A 16,972-nucleotide genomic window follows, 5' to 3' on the forward strand; every position below is an offset into this window, starting at 1 on the left:
AGATAATTGATTGCATTAATATTCACTCCCCCTCCTTTAATATGACACACCAAATCATCACTGGTGCAGCCAATTAGTTTCAGAAGTCACATAATTGGTTAAATAGAAATCTGTTTTTGGAGTTCTGTGTGCAGTCAAGGTGTTTCAACTGGTTGTAGTAAAAATACACCTGTATCTGCAAGATCGGACAGCTGGTGAGTCAGTATCCTGGCAAAAACTACACCATGAAGACAGAAGAACACTCCAAACAACTTCGCAAAAAGGTTATTGAAAAGCACAAGTCAGGAGATGGATACAAGAAAATTTCCAAGTCACTGAATATCCCTTGGAGTACAGTTCACTCAATCATCCAGAAATGGAAAGAATATGGCACAGCTGTAAATCTACCTAGAGGCTGGCCATCCTCAAAAACTGAGTGATCGTGCAAGAAGGGGACTAGTGAGTGAAGACACCAAGAGACCTATGACAACTCCGGAGGAGTTACAAGCTTCAGTGGCTGAGATGGGAGAGACTGCACACAGAACAACTTTACCCAGGTGCTTCACCAGTCGCAGCTTTATGGGAGAGTGGCAAAGAGAAAGCCACTGTTGAAAAAACTGACATGAAAATCTGTGCTAGAGTTTGCCAGAAGCCACGTGGGAGACTCTGAAGTCAGCTGGAAGAAGTTTCTATGGTCTGATGAAACCAAAATTGAGCTTTTTGGCCATCAGACTAAACATTTTGTTTGGTGTAAGCCAAACACCGCACATCTTCAAAAAAACACACCATCCCTACCATGAAGCATGGTGGCGGCTGCATCATGCTGTGGGGATGCTTCACGGCAGCGGGTTCTGGAAGGCTTGTGAAGGTTGAGGGTAAAATGAATGCAGCAAAATACAGGGAAATCCTGGAGGAACACCTGATGCAGTCTGCAAGAGAACTGCCACTTGGGAGAAAATTTGTTTTCCAGCAAGACAATGACCCCAAGCATAAAGCCAAAGCTACACATGATAGTTTAAAAATAACAAACTTAATGTCCTGGACTGGCCAAGTCAGAGTCCTGACCTCAATCCAATTGAGAATTTGTAGCTGTACTTGAAAAGAGCTGTTCCTTCATGATCCCCATGAAATCTGACAGAGCTTGAACAGTTTTGTAAAGAAGAATGGGGAAAAGTTGCAGTGTCTAGATGTGCAGAGCTGATAGAGACCTATCCACACAGACTCAAGCTAACTGCTGCCAAATGTGCATCTACTAAATACTGACTTGAAGGGGGTGAATACTTATGCAATCAATTATTTGTGTTTATATTTGTAAGTCATTTAGATCACTTAGTAGAGATCTGTTTTCACTTTGACATGCAAGAGTCTTTTTCTGTTCATCTTGTCAGAAAAAAGCCAAATTAAATCCACTGTGATTCAGTGTTGTAAAACAATGACACATGAAAACTTTCGGGGGGGTGGGTGGTGAATACTCTTGATAGGTACTGTATTACTGCTTTACCACGACACTGAAGAACTTCAGAATATTATTGTAACTATCATATGTGGTAAATAATATATTTTCTTTCTTTTTTTGCAGATTATTTGTTATACATAGAGAAAATATATTTTCTTGTTTTCGTTTCTCTATGTGGGTTTTCAGTTGTTAAATATCTAAATTTATGTTTGTTTTTACTATATTAAGCTGAGTCAGACAATGGTGAAAGCAGTAGTGATGAAGATAACAAGACTGGTATTGAAGCTGAAAACCAATGTGAAGAGGTGCAAGGAGATGCAGAGGGTCACGAGAACAATGCTGAAGGTGAATCAGACACTCAACAAGAGGAAACTGATTTGCAAGATTCTGTTGAAACTCAAAATATTGAGGAAGATCAAAGTGAGGAAGAAAATGCAGAAGTTAATTATCCTGATACAGCTATTGATCTGTCACATCTTCAGTCAAAGAGGTACCTTATTTAAATTATTTTCAGTTAGAATAATAGTTACATTTTCTTAGACATTTTATATAAATTTGCTTTTCATTCAACATAGTACAGTGGTCCCCAACCACCGGGCCGCGGACCGGTACCAGGCCTCAGAGCATGCGCTACCGGGCCACGAGGAAACGATATGAGTCAGCTGCACCTTTCCTCATTCCCTGTCACAGGCGGCACCTTTCCTCATTCCCTGTCGCGCCCACTGTTGAGCTATTACGCGCGCGTCATCCATGTCAGCACGGGAAGGAGATCAACTCTTCGAGCTTGCAAATGACGGTAGGCTGAAAAGTCTGTTTGACATAACATCTCTGCTGGCATTCTGGATCAAAGTCAAGGCTCAATATCCTGAGGTAGCCATGGAAGCACCGAAAACATTGCTTCCATTTCCAACATATCTCTGCGATGAATGTAACAAAAACTAATTTGCGGATTAGACTGGACATAAGGAACCCCATTTGGGTATCGCTGTCCCCCATCACACCTCGATAGGACCGTCTTGTTGCTGGAAAACAAGCCCAGGGCTCCCACTGATTCAGCGATATTGGTGTGTTGCAATGATTTTATAAGTTCATACAAGGAAAATATGCGCTGTGTTTAATATCCAAATGTTACTTAAAATGTTATGATGCTATTGACTTATATAACCATATAACAGTTACAGCACGGAAACAGGCCATCTCTGCCCTTCTAGTCCGTGCCGAACGCTACTCTCACCTCGTCCCGCTGACCTGCACTCAGCCCATAACCCTCCATTACCTTCCTGTCCATATACCTATTCAATTTTTCTTTAAATGATAATATCGAACCTGCTTCTGACGCTTCTACTGGAAGTTCGTTCAACACTTACTTCAAGCTCCCCTGTCCTCCCCTGATAATTGACTTATTGCTATATTCATGCGAGGAAAATGAGCTGTGTGTTTAATATTAAATTCGTTAGATAAAGCCTTTTAGAAACAAAATTGAGTGTATTAGCCACTTATCACTGATATTCTGGTCGTAATTAACACCCCCCTCCAAACAGAATCGCCAAAAACGATTCATGGTAAAATAATCGGCAGGTGCACGCATGCGCACTGGTGCCCGCGCAAGGCTTCATGGTCATTGTAGTCTTTCTCTGGGAAAACGCAAAGTATTTGACTGCTACTCTCGTCCATTGGCAACCGTCCCGTCCCGCGCCCCCCCCCCCCCCCCCCCCCCGGTCCGCAAGAATATTGTCAACATGAAACCGGTCCGCACTGCAAAAAAGGTTGGGGACCCCTGACATAGTGAATTGTGAGTGCTCCCTTCAGTCATACTTCATGAACAGTGAAAGGTATTCTGAGTCAAATCCTCCTCCTTCTTGGAAAATCCTTTGGGATGGAATATGATTTGCTTTCACTTCAGTTTTATGGACTCTGAGGTAATTGAAGAGCTCATTGTGAAACTGCAGATGAAGCAGGAAATGCCTGACGGATAGGTGGGTGGGTAGTTTGTGAGGTAATCCATTTCTTTTGCCATTCACTCAGGACTTCTGTGTGCTTATGAGGCATGGATTTGAGGTTCTCATTGCCATCCTGAATGCTCTTCCACTTCGAGCAATCCTGGGCTGGGTTACATAGTCAGGTCGTGACATTAATGGTAGAACCTTCACTTGTTACATTTTGATATTAAGGGATTTCCTGCATTGGACCTGGAATTTTTTTAATATATTCTATTTGTTTACTTGACAAAAATGTATTTTTCCAACAATCCTTTGGATCACTTCCTTTCCATCATAGTTTCAAATAGTGATTGAACTTCTTCCTCTTGATAGGACCTCGTACCACTTCCGACCTTTCATCTCCTGGGAAATATTTAGATTTTGTTTTGTATCAAAGGCATCATGTAAACTTTAAAAGAGACTGTTAGGCATGATGAGCAGAACTCAACTTGTAATCGATAGTCACACATAGTATATAAAATTGCTTAACAGCTTCTCTGGCAGGGGGTTAAGATATCAACCATTCTCTGTGGCTGATGGAAAAAATTTCCCCTTAATTGTCCCTTCCTATATTCCCTTAAAACTCCTTCCTCTCACCTTAACCTGTCTGTTTGCATTTGATATTCTGACCACAGGGAAAAGGATCCTGACTCTATGTCTCTTACAATTGTATGTCCCAACCTCAGCCATTTCCACTCCTTGGGAAACCATCCCAGCCTATCTCTTCCTAACTCAAGTCTGCCAATCCAGGCGACATCCTGGCGAATCTACTCTGCACGTTCTCTAACACAATCACATCTGCAAACTTAATAATCATTCATCACCATATTATTATATTTTGTAAACAGCAAGGGTCTATGCATTGATTTCTGTAGTACACCGCTATCACAGATCTTCAGTCAGGGAGAAAAAAACATCCTTCCACCACTATCCAGTGCCTTCTAATGCCAAACTGACTCTGAACCCATTTAGCCAGCTCACCTTGGATCTCAGGTGCCTGAAGCTTGTGGACCTGACTGCCCCATAGAAACTTGTCAAATTGCTGATGTGTACAGTCTCCAAAATATACTGCAATAATGCATTTGACAGACCAGGATAAAGGCAGAGGTACATGGGCATTCAGTCAACTGCAGGTTCCTGTTCAAGTCACACACCATCCCCACATGGACGTATATTCCTTGTCAGTGGATCTACATTCTGGAATACCAGACCAAATGGTGCACCGGAAGTGTCTTCATGACAAGCAGCACAGCAGTTCAAGGAGGCAGCTTGCTGCCAGCTTTTTGAGTGTACTTGCTTGTTAAATACTGGCCTTGCCAGTAAAATCCAGTTCCTGGAAAGTGATCAAATGGGAAAAAATGGCCTATTATAAAGTCATACTGATGAAGTTATCTTAATATTAAATCTCAGTCCTAAATCCTGTTTTTCAACAGATCTTTTCAGATACATAGTACATCTTCTAAAGAAGAACAGATTCCAGAGGTAAGGATAAAATATATCTTTAGGATGCAGTAAAGTTAGGAATATCTTGTTTTCAAGTTCATTTTCCTTGTGTTTAAATAATTTCAGTGAGTTGTAATGTTATTTTTTTAATCTCTGGGACAAGAATTTCACCCCTAGCAAATCTCCAAAAGGGACAGATGTGCCTTTTGTAAGTGAGTTTGATTTGTTTTTTAATCTGATTACAAAGTGTTTACACATTATGCTAATTAGTATTTAATTGGCAGTTTCATTCACATGGGATTCAGAAATACTGATTTACGTAGTGTGAAAATATTTCTGGTGTTCTTTTGAGGAGATAGTTAAATTCCAAGGCATAGGCAACTAGCCCACCTAAGAGAGAGCGACTTAGAATTTGACGTCTCAACAATGGCCTTTATTACTGGGTAAAACATTAATTTCCTGTGTATATTCAGCTACATATTAAAACAGAGGTTGCTCTCAGCTACCTCACTCCCCTAAAGAGTCAGTGAATTATACGTAACTTCTTTGTATACTGTTTCTGATACTAGAATAAATAAATTGGAAGCGTTAAGCTTTATAAATCTGGAGTAACAAATATTACTAGTAATAAACAATTACTGATCTATGATTATACGTGGAATCGCATTTTGTTCAGGTTCACACTTGACACTGAATCCCCTTCCTAGCGTTTCGCACCAGACAGTCAACCATTCTTGTCTGATGCGTAGTGTCAGGATTGGTCTCCTTTTGGATTAACTGGGTCATGATATGAACGTTCCTGACTCGACCCTTGTTTTTTTACGAGGCCGAGTGGCTAGCTCGACACTCAACCCGGCACGGATGGAAAGCGTGCCCGGGGGTGGCCCGACTGCGATTTGAACTCGGGAGCCTTCGCTGATGCCACTGCGCCACCAGCCGGCCGGACACTGATTTTTTAAATCAAAATTTGTTAACCATTTTTAAATTTCATGATATTTTGATATACTGATAATCCCATGTAGATATTCTTATCTTCATTTTCTATTAGGTCATTAAAATATGAATTGTTATGCTTGTTTTACACAAATGCTTTGCTCTCAGTGAAAATTTTTCAGTCTTTTCCTCCAATTTTGCTGTTTGATGCCAACATTCTTGCTTGCCACCAACGCTGGCAACTGATTCAAAGCTTCAGCAGAATTAAACAAATTCATACTTACAGGATGCCAAATCTTTATTGCTGGTTATTTTTTGAAGTCAGCTGCAAGCACCATATTCTTATATTAAAGTCACTGTTTTAATAGAAATGTCAAAAAAAAGGAGTCTCCACAATTGTAGATAAGCCCAAAAGTTAAAGGAAAACCTAAAATGTTTTCATGCATTTGGAGGAATGCAGAAATATAATTTAACAGATGACCAGATATTTATGTACAGCTGGCAAAACTAAATTCTTAAACAGTACTGCAAACTTTCTTTTGAATATGTAAAATGTTTATACCAATGCTTTTCCAATCTTTGGATCCAGTAAAATGATATTTGAGGGAAGAAAATGCATCCAAGTCCATAGGGAGATGTTTCCATTTCTTATGCTAAGCTGAAGACCTTCTAGCGGACTAGAAATGTTAACATGTATGATATGATCTGTTTCCTAATTGAATTTTTTTAGAGTCATATATTTTGATATAGGATAGTGACAGGATGTAGATTGAATCTCCTGTTCCACCCAGGACACCTGTGTTCTTCATACCTAGGGGAAGGCAATGTTTACATTGGAGGTGGTGCTGTGTCAACTTCTTAAATGTGTTACCTAGTATGAGAGAGTTGTTCTTTGAGGTGACTCTCAGTAAGGTTGGCCTACAATTATTGGAGTTTGAAAGGATGAAAGATCACCTCAGTGAAACGTGTAATTTAGAAAGAAATTGACAGAGCTAATGTTGAGTGAGTGTTGACATGGTTTAGAGAATCTAGAACTGGGGCAAAATTTCAGGTTAGTTACCAGATTAAGATCAGAAATTACTTCAATCAGAGAGTTGTAAAGTTTATGAACTCTACCCCGAAGTGTTTTGGATGCTCAAATATTGAAGACAAATTTAGATTTTTTGGCAGCTGAAACCAGTGATTTGGGAATTGGTTTGAAAATTGGTAAGGCACGGAATCAACCTTCATTTTATTGAAGTAGATTGGAGGAGCTGACTTTTTTTTGGCGTGTTCCTGCGTGCGTGCGTCATGATGTCTTTTTCATGGCTTTTTCCAAGGCGAGGAATGAGAGAGAGAGAGACTGTGTGGCGTGCCACTCCTTACACAGACATTTACGCGGTATTTTTCCCTTAGTTTATGAGGTCGAGTTGCGATCTCGACATTCAACCGGACGTGGATGGAAAGTGTACTCGGGAGTGGATACAACTGGTTTTGAACCAGGAAACCTCCGGTGCTGGGCCCGGCGCCAATGTCATTGCGCCACCAACCGGCCCTAGCTTACTCTGTTTTTAATTACATTTCATTGCTTTGCACCACTCGATCAGTATAAACTCAATTAGCCCTACTGCTTTTCCCAGATCTAAGTCTTCCCCCAGTTATGGCTTCTTGATTATTCCTACTTTGCATTGGATTGAATTGACTAGGATGATAGCAGAAGGGGACACTCAGAAAATCATAGGCTCTCATCTTCTCTCACTCTTCCCCCCTCAAAATGTATCTTATTGATTATCTGCATTGTCAAATTTCTTTTGATGATGTGTCAAATACTATGGGAAGGTTATCTGCATTAAGGGAATTTTTGGAATCTCTAAATTTTGCTAAATATATATGCATTGTTTCCTGTATTCATTTTCAGGAACTGAGTTTCATTGGTAAGGCCAAAATTCATTATCCCTCCTTGCTGCCTGTGAAAAGGTAGCATTGAGGCATCATACTGAACAGCTAGCTGCCTTGAGTATTGTTGGGTGCAGGCATTGCTGAAGTTTTGATGATGTGTGACATGAGAGGAACCTGTAGGTGGTGTTATACCATTGACTTCTTTGAGAGTCAGAGGTGCTGTGAAAGAATTCTGGATGGATATTTGCAATGCATACTTTTGAATTGTGTCAATTTTCTTGGCTGTTGCAGGAAAATGGAAAGTATTCCACCATGCTTCTGATTTGTGCTTTGTTGCTAGCAAAAAATCCTTAGGATATCAGGAAATGGGTGACTTGCTGCCTCTGACCTACTTAGTCTTGTAGCCATAATATTTGTGTGGCTGGTCTAGAGTGGGCGTCAATGTCAAGGGCAGATGGTTAAATGATATCATTTAATATCTTGAGTGAATATGATATTTTAATAAAGAAAAGAGAAAACAGCAAAGAAAGAAATACTTAATATTTTTTTCAAATTTTTTATTGTTTTTTTTAAAATAAAGAGAACATAGTATAAAAGAGGTTTGTGCAGTTCATAACAAATGTATTAAATAGACTTAATATTTTAAAAGCAGGGAAATAACTCTTTCAGTTTCCACTTGAAATGTATTAAATCTTTAAACATTTTTATTGATTGCTTTTTAAGCCTGAGTATATATTTTAACACTATTTTATAATCATAAGTTTCTCCTACACTTCATTTCACTTATAATTATATTTTTAGATTTAAAAGTTAATTGTTGGACTTTAATTCAGAGATATTATTGTGAAAGTTTGTTGTATTTCTGCAGATTGATGGAAGGTCACAAAGTCGGAAACACCTATCAGCAAAAGAAAGGAAGTGAGTATGAATTAAGAATTTGGGAAATTAAATGAAAACTAACCATTGGTTAGTAAATAAATCAGAATTAAAGAAATTTACATCACAGACCCACCAATCCTTTGTCTGAAAATAATTCCCAACAAATTCCTTTCAGTCTTCATACTAATTATTTTAAATTTATCCAGTTTAATAATTATATAGACAAAAATTAAATCTATTTTTCACACTTTTTAATAAAATATTCTATGTGGAGCATAGACATTCTTCCAGTGACTGCATGGGTATTTTGCGGGCACTCGTATTGCTGCTAATGTGTAGGTGAATTGTATGAGCGAGTGGGAGCTGATTGAAATAAGGGGAAAATAAAACAGGATCTTAGTTGATATTTATAAAATGCTTGATGTCTGTGTGGATTGAGTGGCCAAAGGATCCATTTCCATTCCGTATGACGTTGACTCAGTCTGTGTGATGTGAACAAGCAGCTAAAACTCTGACCATTTTCATACATCTCCTTTCTACCCTTTCAAGTTTGATCTCATCACTGAAAGAATATTAAAAAAATCTGTCATAAACTTTTAAAAGTTTTCTAGTTCTTAATAAACAGTATGATTGAATAATCTGTGCTTCACTGATTAGTCTTAGTTGACTTGTCATAAAGTTTTCTTCTTGAGTTCATATGAATAAAATAGTCCATAGGATTAAACTAAGATCTGGATAATTATATTTTTTTTTGTGCTCAAGATTGATGCTTTTTGGCATCCTAATTTTATGAACAAAATCAATACTTAGAAATCTAATATAAAGATAATATCAGGTAAGATATTTAATGATCGGGAAAGGAGGTTTAATTGGTAATATCTGAGATGGAAAATGCTGGAAATTACTAGCAGTTAAGCAGCATTGGTGTAGAGAAAGGGGTGGAGGTGGAGAGAACAAAAGCGAAGGCTTCTGATAGAATGGAAGATGGAAGATTAAATGATTCATGATGGTAACAAATACAAAATGCTGGCAGAACTTAGCAGGTCAGGTAGGATCCATGAAAAGGATGAAACAGGTAACATTTTGGGCTGAGGCCCTTCTTCAGGGCTGAAGGGAGAAAAAGCCAGAATAAAAAGATGGGGGGAGGGGAAGGAGTACAAGTTGGGTAATAGGTGAAGCTAAGTGGATGGGGGAGGGGGGATGAACTAAGAAGCTGGGAGGTGGAAGGTGAGAAAGGTAAAGGGCTGAAGAAGGAGGATTGTGAGAGGAGAGGATAGTGGACCATGGAAGAAAAGAAAGAAGGAGGGCCACCAGAGGGTAGCCAGAGTGGGGAATGGAAGAAGGGGGAAAGGGTAGGGGGGAAATTTACCGTAAGTTAAAGAAATCGATGTTCAGGTTGGAGGCTACTCAGATGGAATATGATATGTCGTTCCTCCAACCTGAGAGTGGCCTCATTGTGGCATTAGAGGAGGCCATGAACTGACATATCAGAGCGGGAGTAGGGATTGGAATTAAAATAGGGAATCCTGCTTGTTACGGATGCAGTGAAGGTGATCGGCAAGGCAATCCCCAATCTACATCAGGTCTTACTGATGCTGCATTGGGAGCACCAGATACAGATTCTGCGGCTGCTGGAAATTCAGAATAACATGATTTGTATGTGTTACTCTGGATTTCCAGCATCTGCAGAATCTCCTGTTTAAAATTGGTGATGAAACAGATTTATAAATTTGGTGCAACACACATAAAAGTTGCTGGTGAACGCAGCAGGCCAGGCAGCATCTATTGGAAAAGGTACAGTCGAGGTTTCGGGCCGAGACCCTTCGTCAGGACTAACTGAAGGAAGAGCTAGTAAGAGATTAGAAAATGGTAGGGGGAGGGGGAGATCCAAAATGATAGGAGAAGACAGGAGGGGGAGGGACGGAGCCAAGAGCTGGACAGGTGATTGGCAAAGGGGATATGAGAGGATCATGGGACAGGAGGCCTAAGGAGAAAGAAAGGGGGGAGGGGGAAAAAGCCCAGAGGATGGGCAAGGGGTATAGTCAGAGGGACAGAGGGGGAAAAAGAATGTGTGTATATAAATAAATAACAGATGGGGTACGAGGGGGAGGTGGGGCATTAGCAGAAGTTGGAGGCTACCCAGACGGAATATAGGGTGTTGTTCCTCCAACCTGAGTGTGGCTTCATCTTTACAGTAGAGGAGGCCGTGGATAGACATATCAGAATGGGAATGGGATGTGGAATTAAAATGTGTGGCCACTGGGAGATCCTGCTTTCTCTGGCAGACAGAGTGTAGGTGTTCAACGAAACGATCTCCCAGTCTGCGTCGGGTCTCGCCAATATATAGAAGGCCACATTGGGAGCACCAGACACAGTATATCACCCCAGCCGACTCACAGGTGAAGTGTCGCCTCACCTGGAAGGACTGTCTGGGGCCCTGAATGGTGGTGAGGGAGGAAGTGTAAGGGCATGTGTAGCACTTGTTCCGCTTACAAGGATAAGTGCCAGGAGGGAGATCGGTGGGGAGGGAATGAGGGGGACAAATGGACAAGGGAGCCCCCTCATACCCCATCTGTTATTTATTTATATACACACGTTCTTTTTCTCTCTCTCTCCTTTTCTCCCTCTGTCCCTCTGACTATACCCCTTGCCCATCCCCTGGGCTTTTCCCCCTCTCCCCCTTTTCCTTCTCCCTGGGCCTCCTGTCCCATGACCCTCTCATATCCCTTTTGCCAATCACCTGTCCAGCTCTTGGCTCCATCCCTCCCCCTCCTGTCTTCTCCTATCATTTTGGATCTCCCACTCTCCCTCCAACTTTCAAACCTCTTATTAGCTCTTCCTTCAGTTAGTCCTGACGAAGGGTCCTGGTCCGAAACATCGAGTGTACCTCTTCCAGTAGATGCTGCCTGGCCTGCTGCGTTCACCAACAACTTTTGTGTGTGTTGCTTGAAATTCCAGCATCTGCAGATTTCCTCGTGTTTGCATTTATAAATTTGGTAGAGGCTTACAGAAATGGGGGGAGTGGGGATTGGAGCTTGCAAGTAGAAGGTAAAGAATTAAATCTGAAATTACAAAGAGAAAGAAAAATACTGTTGGAAACTTTAACTATAAGATTGAAACGGCAGATGATCTGAAATTGCTGAATTGCATGCTGAGCTCAGTTGGGTTCCAACACACCCAGAAGGAAGATGATGCATTTAGAGATACAGTGTGGAACAGGCCCTTCTGGCCCTTTGAGCTACGCAGCCAGCAACCCACCGATTTAACTGTAGCCTAATCATGGGGCAATTTACAATGACTAATTCACCTACTAACTGGTATGTTTTTGGACTGCGGGAGGAAGGAATGTACAAACTTGTTTAGGGGATGCCGGAGTTGAACTCTGATGCGCTGAACTGTAATAGCATCATGCTAACCGCTACACTTCTGTGGTGCCATTGTTCAAATTCCATTGGGCTTCATCTGAATAGCATAGTAATATGGGAAGTAAGTGGCAACTGAGAGCTTGGGGTCATGCTTGCAGATAGAATATGACATGCTCTGCAAAGTGGTTACCCTTTCTCCATTGGTTTTCTCCCTCGTAGAGATTACATTGTGAGCACTGAATTACTAAACTTTAAGAAATACAAGTGAAGGAATATTTGGAATCCCACACAAAGGGAAGGGTGAAGGTAAAACAAAAGGTGATGCATCTCCTTCGGGTATTGGGAAGGTGCCGGGAAGAAGGGGGGTAGGTCAGGGTTTCCCCAGAGAGAACAGCTCCTTCAGTTACAGGAAAAGGGATGCGATTTAATCAACGTGCAGCTTACAAATTTATGCTTCCTGGTGCAGAAAGACTAATTTTTTTTTGTGTTCCAGAGAACTGAAAAAGAAGAAGAGGAGTGAAAATGAAAGCTTAGAACAAACAATTCAACCTGAATCCAGCAAAACATCTGTGGAAGACCAGGATGCTAAAAAATCATCTTCCCAACAGCCACTGAAGAGGGGACAAAAGGTAAAGGGTAAAATGTTTAAAGGCCTTGCTTTAAATAATTCCTATTTAGTGATTTGTAATATTCTGTAAGAATTTTTCCACAAATATTCATAGTGACATGGATCCTCTGGCCTTAAATCTCATGCTGAAAAGCCACACCTTGGTTGTGCTGAAGCACAGTAGGGAAGGGCAAAGGGAGCATTACTTTAAACTTAATTTTGCTAAATGTGACCTGCTTCAGCACCAGCGTTAAGCGCAATACCTGAAAAACATAATTAAGGGTGTATATAGAGACAATGTAAATCATTCTGCTCGGTGTAAATTTTGCTAATATTAGTCCATTGAAGAAGTAATTGGTTAGTATCATGCATTCCTGCTGTCTTAATGTTATTACTTTGTTTTGCAAAATTAAGGCCAAACTGAAGAAAATTAAAGAAAAATATAAAGATCAGGATGAGGAGGATCGTGAATTAATGATGAAATTACTTGGGGTAAGGATAAATTTGCATCAATGGAAAAAGCAGATTGTTTTTAAATTTAATGCTCAAATTTTAATTTATATTATGTGGATTCAGTCAGCAGGACCAAGTAAGGAGGAAAAGGTTAGGAAAGGGAAAAAAGGGAAAACAAAAGAACTGCCTAAAAAACAGGAGAAAAAGCAAACTTTGAAAGAAGCAGGTAATATCCAAAGCAAAGCACATAATCTAGAGACTGTGACACATCATATGGCAGAAATGACTCTGGAGGGGACTCCAGCAGAAGATCAACAAGAGGTAAAGCACAGTCGTCTCTGAGTTTTGTTCCAAGTAGTTTTATTTGGTAGCTTGTACATTCACTTGGTAATAAGTGTATTCTATTAATATTTATATTATTTTATTATCACTTGGAACCAGGAGGAACCCGAGCAAGATTTGCAGGCATCTGAGGTAGGACATTCATTAATAAGTTCTTAAAAGTTAGTGGGGGCGGGTGGTTGAAAGAAAGTTAACTGGTGCAAAAACAATGCCGTTAATGAGTGTTTCATCTGTCAATTAAGTCATGTGGAACCTGTGATCTGCTTTTATGTAACCACATACCTTATATACCGTTAATAAAATTCTTATGGACCCATGTAACATTATACTGAAAAGATGTTTCCTCTCATGGATAAGTCCAGAACTGGAAGACATTTTCCCAGAATACAGAAGAGTGTACCCACATTTAATGCTGAGATGAGGAAGATTGAGGGTTCCAAGTCTATGGAGCTCCCTGCATTGAGCGCTGTGAGGGTAGAATCCTTGTTTATACTTAAGGTCAAGATGATTTTTTAATTATTAAGGGAATCAATATAGATTTGAATGAGAGAGAATAAATGTTGGGTAAAAATAGATCTAGTATTTAGGCCCAATGACAATGGAAGTGTTGTTTGAGTTGGGCCAATGTTAGGCAGTGTTCCCTGACAACTACTGCCTTTATCCTTAAGATGATAAAGATCATGGGTATCTGAGGCAGCCCATGTTTGTCACCATCATGCCAAGAGGAAGTCTTATCAAGCAGTTCAGTGCATTTGCAAGTTGCACAGAATGCAGCCTCAGAGCTCTGGTGGTAGAGAATGTTTAACGTATTAGAACAGGTGCATGGATTACTTTAGACGAGTGCTTTCTGGTTGTACCGTTGGAGTTGCATTCATCCAGGCACATGGTGTATTCCATTATTCTCTTCCCTTATGCCTGTATAGACTGGTGAACAAGCACTGAGAAGTCAGTAGCAGGTTACTCACCATAGGGTACCTGGCTTCTGACCTGCTGTTATAGAGTTGTATAGCACAGAAACAAGCCTTTCAGTCAATCACATCCATGCCGAGCTGTTTATCACTAACTGCATAATTATTTTTAAACACAAAAGAAATTGGACATTATGCTTCAGTTTTAAATAGGCTCTTTGATGAAATTAAGCCCATTAAATCACATGGACAGAAAACGGTTGTTTGGCTGAAAACTGAGTACAAAGTTACTGCAAACTCTAAAATGTGGGAGAATGTGAAGGGTGTTATGAAGTGACAAAATCAAGAGATAATTGGAAGGATTACAAAGATGTTCAGTCTTTACCTGAGATTTGAGGTATGTGACACACTAGCCAAAATTAGGATGAAGGGAGCATTAGGGAGCAGGAGATCTGATTTGGAAGAATGTGGAGTTCTTGAGGTAAAGATCAGGTTATTCATGGAAATAGTGGAGGAATGTGAATAGAAACATAGAAAATAGGGCAGGAGTAGGCCATTCGGCCCTTCGAGCCTGCACCACCATTGAGTACGATCATGGCTGATCATCCAACTCAGAACCCTGTACCTGCTTTCTCTCTATAACCCCTGATCCCTTTAGTCACAAGGGCCATATCTAACTCCCTCTTAAATATAGCTAATGAACTGGCCTCAACTGTTTCCTGTGGCAGAGAATTCCACAGATTCACCACTCTCTGTGTGAAGAAGTTTTTCCTCATCTCGGTCCTAAAAGGCTTCCCCTTTCCTCTGAAACTGTGACCCCTCGTTCTGGACTTCCCCAACATCGGGAACAATCTTCCTGCATCTAGCCTGTCCAATCTCTTTAGAATTTTATACGTTTCAGTAAAATCCCCCTTCAATCTTCTAAATTCCAGCGAGTATAAGCCTAGTCGATCCAGTCTTTCTTCATATGAAAGTCCTGCCATCCCAGGAATCAATCTGGTGAACCTTCTTTGTACCCCCTCTATGGCAAGAATGTCTTTCCTCAGATTGGGGGACCAAAACTGCACACAATACTCCAGTTGTGGTCTCACCAAGGCCTTGTACAACTGCAGTAGTACCTCCATGCTCCTGTACTCGAATCCTCTTGCTATGAATGCCAACATACCATTCGCCTTTTTCACCGCCTGCTGTACCTGCATGCCCACTTTCAATGACTGGTGTACAATGACACCCAGGTTTCGTTGCACCTCCCCTTAATCGGCCACCATTCAGATAATAATCTGTTTTCCTGTTGTTGCCACCAAAGTGGATAACCTCACATTTATCCACGTTAAATTGCGTCTGCCATGAATTTGCCCACTCACCTAACCTATCCAAGTCACTTTGCATCCTCTTAGCATCCTCCTCACAGCTAACACTGCCGCCCAGCTTCATGTTATCCGCAAACTTGGAGATGCTGCATTTAATTCCCTCGTCTAAATCATTAATATATATTGTAAACAACTGGGGTCCCAGCACTGAGCCTTGCGGTACCCCACTAGTCACTGCCTGCCATTCTGAAAAGGTCCCGTTTATTACCACTCTTTGCTTCCTGTCTGCCAACCAATTTCTCTATCCACATCAATACCTTACCCCCAATACCGTGTGCTTTAAGTTTGCACACTAATCTCCTGTATGGGACCTTGTCAAAAGCCTTTTGAAAATCCAAAAATACCACATCCACTGGTTCTCCCCTATCCACTCTACTAGTTACATCCTCAAAAAGTTGGGTTGGTTCAGTATTGGGGAGCAACTGGAAGCTGTGGAAATGGGGGCAGAATTCAAATAAAGATCACTCAGGATGTGAGGGTTCAATTTGTGATCAATGGGAAAATAAAGAATGAGGGTCATCATAACTGAGCTGGGGAATGAGGATTAGGATGAGTTTTGGATGTGGTCAGGGCTATGATCATTGGGGTTCATGATGGTTATAGATTAGGGAAGTGTTTGCGGGTCTGAGAGAGTGCAATTATTAAGATAGAAAATTAACTTTCCTCCTTTATGGCTTCTTTAACAAACAACTCCTTTGTCCCAAACAAGAGAAAATCTGCAGATACTGGAAATCCAAGCAACACACACAAAGTGCTGGAGGAATTCAGCAAGCCAGGCAATATCGATGGAAAAATGTAGTCGACATTTCGGGCTAAAACCTTTTGGCAGGGTTCTTTCGTCCAAAGCTTTTAGCTATTTGCTTAGATGTCTCTTCAACTGATTTAGAATGTTTTTAATTGATCACACTTCTGTGAAACACTGGTGGAACTTTCATTAAGATCAAAGCTACTACATAAACATAAGTTCTGTTGATGCTGCTTAGAGCTTTGAATGCTGGCCTATATTTCAAAATGTAAATAAAGGAATAAAGAAGTCAATAGAATCAGAATTCATAAAAGGACATTGCATTAACATCCACTGAGGATACTTGAGGGTTATTAACACACTGTTAGATTTTTATCAAGTGGAAGTTTCTTCTCATTAGAGAGTGGAAAGTAGATAGTGATATGGTGCCTAGAGCTGTGTTGATGGGATGAATAGTCTTGTCTTGCTTTTTGCCTTTCTGATATAATCAGGATGTCAAAGGAATAAATAATCCCATTATTTATTCCTTTGACGTCCTTATGTTCACATTCCTCCAACAGCAATCAGAAATATTATGATTTTGCTGTCAATGTTATACTTCCAAAATCACGTGTAAAATAGCTGTGCGAACAATG

The 16,972-nt window shown here is 40.5% G+C and overlaps 1 protein-coding gene across 1 annotated transcript in view; it reads left to right on the plus strand.

Annotated features, from left to right (window-relative positions):
• LOC140204220 (ribosome quality control complex subunit NEMF) overlaps positions 1-16,972 on the plus strand; it is a 70,131-nt gene that overhangs the window by 51,018 nt on the left and 2,141 nt on the right. The window contains exons 23-29 of the mRNA XM_072270751.1: positions 1,664-1,925; positions 4,848-4,896; positions 8,537-8,586; positions 12,406-12,541; positions 12,934-13,011; positions 13,096-13,293; positions 13,414-13,446. Of these exons, the coding sequence (XP_072126852.1) occupies positions 1,664-1,925; positions 4,848-4,896; positions 8,537-8,586; positions 12,406-12,541; positions 12,934-13,011; positions 13,096-13,293; positions 13,414-13,446 (806 nt within the window). The remainder of the gene's footprint in view (positions 1-1,663; positions 1,926-4,847; positions 4,897-8,536; positions 8,587-12,405; positions 12,542-12,933; positions 13,012-13,095; positions 13,294-13,413; positions 13,447-16,972) is intronic.

Source organism: Mobula birostris, chromosome 1 (assembly GCF_030028105.1).
Source record: "Mobula birostris isolate sMobBir1 chromosome 1, sMobBir1.hap1, whole genome shotgun sequence".
NCBI lineage: Eukaryota > Metazoa > Chordata > Chondrichthyes > Myliobatiformes > Myliobatidae > Mobula > Mobula birostris.